This window comes from Lagopus leucura, unplaced genomic scaffold, assembly GCF_019238085.1.
Source record: "Lagopus leucura isolate 7727_CA_CO unplaced genomic scaffold, USGS_WTPT01 Super-Scaffold_100009, whole genome shotgun sequence".
In the NCBI taxonomy this organism is placed as follows: Eukaryota; Metazoa; Chordata; class Aves; order Galliformes; family Phasianidae; genus Lagopus; species Lagopus leucura.
In genome coordinates, this window is record NW_024962266.1 from 27,971,962 (window position 1) to 27,977,985 (window position 6,024).

Genomic DNA, 6,024 nt, shown 5'->3' on the forward strand with positions numbered 1-6,024 from the left:
CCGGCAGGGGAACGCGGGCAGGCGAGATCAAACGGCCTGAAAGCAGGTCACGGCATCACTCTGCTGCAGACAGCATGGCAACTGCTCATTAGGGTGATTACAGGCAGAGGAGCTGCCCCGGCTCTCTGCTAATGAGCAGCATGGGCTGCCTGACCGGTGCGGCACAAGCAAAGCCTGCGGCTCTTGGTGCACGTTCAGCTCCCGCGGTTTTCTTGTGCTGCTGTTCTCTCCTGTCCATGTTTCTGTCTCATCCCCCGCTCCTGTTCTCCCCAGCCCTGTCCCGAGCAGTGCAGCACAGCCCCGGCCCATTGCTGGAATCTGACATGACTGTGCAGAGCATCCCATGCCTTCCTCTGCCTTCCTCTGGCTGCTCTGAGAATCAGAAATAATGCATAGAATGAGAAGCTGGATTCGGTATGATCAATGTATTTACATTCTTTTGTATTCCGTCTTCTTCACAACATAATGTTATACACCATATATAATTATTGGCAGTTGAAACTGGATTATCTTTAAGGTCTGCTCCAACCCAAGCCATGCTATAATTCTATGACTGTGTAAATATTCGATGTATATATAATTTATGTTATATATATATAAAGGTATCTCTCTAAACATCTCCACACGGGCAGCAGCTCCCAGGCGTACCGCTGTCCCATCACCCAGCTGGGACAGACCCAATGTGCAACTGGCACATTGAAAATCAGAGCCCACGGCCTGAGCCGGGTGCTGCCTGGGCAATGCATGGCAGCCTGAAAAGAAAAGAAAGAAGGTGACAAGGGATTCAGAGTGCAAGGATTCAGCCTGCGCAGCTCTGTGGATACTCGCACCCCCAGGACTCTCCGGTGGCCCCCCAGGACATTTTTGCCGGCTGAGGCAGGCAGGACGCAGCTCGCACTGCTGCATTCTTCTGCTTGTTCTGTTCCCTCTCATTTCCCTTAGGACCGGGGCTGAGCCTGGGGCCATGCTGCCAGCACCGGGTGGGGGCGAGGATGGTGGGAGCTGCGTGCTCATCTTGGAGCAGGGGAGGCATAGGGGAATCCTTCTCATACTTGCTGATCCCTGCAGGGAGCTGCAGCAGGAAAATGAAGGGGCTGCCTGCAGTGTGTGAGTTGCTGTTTGCTTCGCAGGGAGCAACCACTGCCTCTGCAGCTGGGCGGATGAGGAGGGCAGCGAGGCTCACTGGGGACAGGGCTGCAGGGGGCACATGGGGTGTGGGACCCGGGCAGGAGAAGGCTGGAACTGGAATGTGAATGTGAGGGTGAGCAATGAGGAACTGGCAGCAAACGAGCCTGATTTCCTCACCCTGGTATTTGGCATCATTGGGGCATCAGCCCCACAAACGTTGGCAGCAAGGACGTTAACAATGCATTCAAAAATAATTCAGCAATTAATATTTTCTGATTGAAAATGGCTTCTCCCCAACAGCCCCAGTGGGGCCAACACGGGCACATCTTGCACGTCCCACGCAGGAGCTCCCAGCTGCACCCTGTCCCAGCACAGCAGCCAGTGCGGCTCTGCACGCAGCCAGCACTCCGTCCTGCAGCTCTGCACAGCGCTGCACGCCCTCGGCAGGCACTGCTGCTCTGTGTGAGGGCAAACTGCTCCTGGGTGGGAAATGGGGAAGAGCCCCGAAGCCCCAACAAATAAAGCCCTAAAGCTGCCAGCGAGGAGCGAGAGGGGCTGCTACCAGGGCACAGTCAGTAAGGCAGCCCGGCTGCTCGCAGGCACGCCCAGATGATTGGAGCTCAGAGCGGCCCCGGCTCCAACTGTAATCCCATCCCTACACTGGGGCTGCGATTCCGGCTGCTAATGAGGCGAAGTTAATTGGGACCCGCGCACAATGCGCCCACCTGTTGTGCCGGGCCGCACCATCTGCCGCCCACCTGAGGCCTCGCCGATGCCCGGGGCTGGGCCGCGTCCCCTGGTCGGGGCGCCGGGAGCCGCCCACGAAGCGGCGCGCCCTTCGGCCGCCGTCCCCGCAATTCAGCCCCACGGAGCGCACCGGGACCCGTCCCCGAGGAAGCCCCCCGCTCGTGGCTTACCGCGAAGGAGCGCGTGGCCCCCACGCACGTGGCCGCGAGCATTGCCCGGGGCCGCTCCCTCCCACCCGGGAGCGAAGTTCTCCCGTCCCCGCGCCGTGACTCAGCGCCCGCATCAATCATTGACCCCGCGCACGCTGCGCGGCCACGCGGGGCAGCACCGCGCGGGGAAAGGAGACGCGGCCGGCCACGCCCCTTTCCGTCAGGCCACGCCCCTAAGACGCAGACCACACCCCCTTCCTCGAGCCACGCCCTCTCGTTTCCCCCCTCAGCCAATCAGCGGCCGCCGCCCCGCCGGTTCCCGTGGCAGCGCTGCCCGGTGGCGGAGTTCGGCGCCGGGCGGCGAGAAGCCGAGAGCTCATTTGCATGAACCAATAGAACGCGCGTATGCAAATGTAGGCAGTGCGGGTTGGCTGGGAGCGGGCCGGATAACGACGGTGGGGGCGCCTTTGTCCCGCAGAGGCGGCGGCGAGAAGGGAGCGGAGCGGCGGCGGCGGCGGCCGGGAGCGGCTGGGAAGCGGAGCGGGGCCGGGCCGTGCGGTGGCAGCGCTCCTCTTCCGCGCGGCCGCACTATGACTTTGGAGGAGCTGCCTGGCGACCAGCGCACCGCCGGCAGGTAGGGAGCGGGGGGGTTGCGAGCAACTTGGGTGGCGAGGAGAGGGGACGGCCGAACGCCCGGGTGCTGATGAGCTGCGTGCGTGTGCAGGATGGAGCAGGCGGGGGACGCGCTGGAGGAGGTGCTGAGCAAGGCGCTGAGCCAGCGGAGCCTCACCCTGGGTGTCTACGAGGCGGCCAAGCTGCTCAACGTGTGAGTGAACCGCTCTCGGTGTCCCCCACCCAGTGCCCGGTCCCCCTCCGATCCCCCCCAGTGCTGACTCCGCTGCCTCCTACCCCCCCAGTGACCCCGACAACGTGGTTTTGTGCCTCTTGGCCGCCGACGAGGAAGAAGAAGGAGACGCGGCGCTGCAAATCCACTTCACCTTAATCCAAGCTTTCTGCTGCGAGAACGACATCAACATCCTGCGGGTCAGCAACCCGGCTCGCTTGGCCCAGTTGTTGCTTCCCGACGGCGGTCCTGAACCACCCACTGATCTCCATTGCGTCTTGGTCACGGTGAGTCCATCGGTGATGACTCAATGCCAACGTCCCGGGGAGGTTCCTGAGGCCGAGCCGTCAGCAAAAGCCTCGGCAACCTCCCCGGGACCAAATGTGCTGTTATTTAAGTGGATTTCTTGCTCAACCAGCATTTTTCCCACCTTTTATCCAGAATCCCCACGCCTCCCAATGGAAGGATCCAGCGCTGAGTCAGCTGATGTGCTTCTGCCGGGAGAGTCGCTACATGGATCAGTGGGTGCCGGTGATCAACCTCCCCGAGCGGTGACCGCGTCCCAAACATCACCAAATCATTTTTTCAACCCGTTGCTCAGGAATTGATCGACCTCCACCCCGATAAAAGGAAGAACAGGAGGGAGGGGAGGGAAACAAAACAAACAAACAAAAAAAAAACAACAAAAAAACAAAACAAACAAAAAAAATTGGGAAGAAAAACAACCAAACAAAGGATTTAATAATAATTAAGCTGTTATCACGTTGACCGCCGAGGTGTTGGAGAGGAGCACGGAAGCGGAGCTGGAAGAGCCAACCCCCATCCCCAGAGTGGGGACACCGCGATGCCGACCGGCCCTTGGGCTGGTTTTTCTTTGTCAAGTGCAACTTCACAGTTTCTGGTTGAAATCTCTTTAAAAGGAGCTCCAAAAAGGTTGAATCGGAACGCTTCGCAAACGATTTTATTGTATTTTTTGGGATGTTGATTCTCAAGTTTTTAATGCTAAGATATATAATAAGTTATTTTATGATATTGATGGAAAAAAAATTATTTATACTCTTGAGGTTTGAGAACCGGACTACCCTCGAGCAGTTGGTCCACAGCCGCACGTCTTTTAGCTGCTGCTGCAAGCAGCCACGGTGATGTAATTGTTGGAAATGGGACGGCGCTTTGTTTTTTTGGGGTTTGTTTTTTGAAATAAAGTTTTGACTCTGCTCCTCGCTGCTGGGTTTTGCTTTGCCGCGCGCAGTCCCCGGGCTCAGCTCCTGTTGCGCTGCTCCTGTAATGGCACCTGGGCTCCCTCCCAGCCCCTCCCAACCCAGCAAATGGAACAGCAGCTGCCGTGCTGCAGGAAATGTGATTTATTTTTCTTGAGCGCCGCCGCTTTGCAGAGTAGTTCAAACATGAGGAAGCGTTTCAGCTGCCCTAACAGCTCCCACGGAGCCTGGGGCTTGTTCCAAGTCGGGGAAACCCCACTGCTTTGTGCAGGAACCCCTTTCCCAACGCTCCCTTTGCAGCCCCGGTGCCTGAGCACTGCACTGTGCAGCCGTTTGCACTGTGCAGCCGTTTCCCCCCCCCGGCTTTGCTCCCTGTGCCTCTCGGAGCCGGGCAGGGGGGAGCAGCAGGGCCCACGAGCAGCTGCATGCGTTGTTGTTGCTGCACACAAAGCGGGCAGCGTTCCCTCCCCTGCCCCCAAAGAGCAGCCCCCCCTTCCAGGCCCCGCTTCTGCTGTGGGGAGCTGTGAGCATCGCCCACTCTGTGCCCCCAATTTCTGCATCCCCACTGCAGCCCAGCCTGGGGCTGCCCAACGCGGGAGCTTCCCAAACATGTTATTTTTAGCTCTGTGATTACAGCCTGTGGCCAGCGTCAGCATTTCTAAAGCGAACGCGGCCCCGGCGCTGATCCCGTGCCGCCTCCTCCCTTTGCATTCAAAATGCCTCATTCTGGCGCACGGTGCTTTGGGAGCGCAGATGTCACGGACCCAGCAAAGCCCGAGCGCAGCTGACCCCAAACACGTGCCAGCGCAGCTCGCTTCTTTCATCCCACATTGGGCCCCACAGGCTGCTGCTCACCCAGGGGCTGCGGCAGAGCGTGCTTTAGGCCTGGCTCCCACAAGCCCAGCGCGCAGCGAGGGCAGCCTGCAGCACCCCATCCATCTCCGTGTACGGATGGTACACGCGTACGTGTGAAGCTAAAAGCCTTTCGCTTGGGAACAGCCTCCCTTCCCAGGCTGCGAACCAACACGGGACCTTTGACTCAAAACCAAAGTATGTCGAGATGAGAACAACAAGTCCGAGTACAGTCAATTTTGGCAAAGCAAACCAGCAAAATGGAAAGAGAGAAAAATCAAACAAACTCCCCCTCCTCCCGCACAACAGAACCATGGCTTTACCAAGGGTCTGCAGAACACCCGAACTTTTTTTTCCCCCTTTGAATCAAGCAGCAGCAAAATCACGCTTGCAGAGAAGCAGAGCTGCACACCAAGCTGGCTCCTGGGATGGTGGGGAAGGGAGACCCAACGCACACGGCAGCAGTGCCAGCCATGAAGCAGGCTCAGGTGGGGGCACCGAAGCAGTTCCCACCCTGCCCCCAAGTATCCCATGGTTTCGCTTCTCCTTTTTCATTCTTCTGTAGAGACCATGTTCCTGTACCACTGAGAATACAGGTCCTGTGCTTTTGCTGCTGCATTTATAGTGAAAGAGCAAAGGTGCACACAGAAAAGTAGCTGCTGGAGCCCACACATGACCCTGTACACTGCATGCACCAACACACAGCTGACCTGCAAAGCTGTGTGATGACGCCAGCATCTGCATCTCACTGTCACTCTCAGGTGCTCTGTCTGAGCTGAGAAACAAGGGAAGAGAACTGGCACGGTGTTTTCAATCACACAAAGGCACACTGTGCCCACACACAACCCTTTTGCTCTTTGAAGTACAAGCGGCAGTGAAGGAGATGCTGATGTGAATCTTTGCCCCGGTGCTTCGAGGATGTCAGCACTGCGTGAAAATGTGGGAAAATGCACTCAGTGTGCAGAGAATCAGACGCAGCAGTGAGAAGGTCTGAAGGAAAGGATTTCCCTTTACCCTGTGGCACACACAGCCCCACTGCAGCGGGGGGAGCGCCCAGAGGTTCCACGCGAGCAGAAAGTGAGCAGCC

General features: G+C 58.1%; 1 protein-coding gene across 1 annotated transcript; it reads left to right on the plus strand.

Moving 5' to 3' along the window:
* The first annotated feature begins 2,551 nt into the window (after positions 1 to 2,551).
* Positions 2,552 to 4,082, plus strand: GADD45A (growth arrest and DNA damage inducible alpha). Its single transcript, XM_042873828.1, has 4 exons — positions 2,552 to 2,658; positions 2,749 to 2,850; positions 2,942 to 3,155; positions 3,310 to 4,082. The coding sequence occupies exons 1-4, from the start codon at positions 2,615 to 2,617 to the stop codon at positions 3,421 to 3,423; spliced, it is 474 nt and encodes a 157-aa protein (XP_042729762.1). The 5' UTR covers positions 2,552 to 2,614; the 3' UTR covers positions 3,424 to 4,082.
* The last annotated feature ends 1,942 nt before the right edge of the window (positions 4,083 to 6,024 follow it).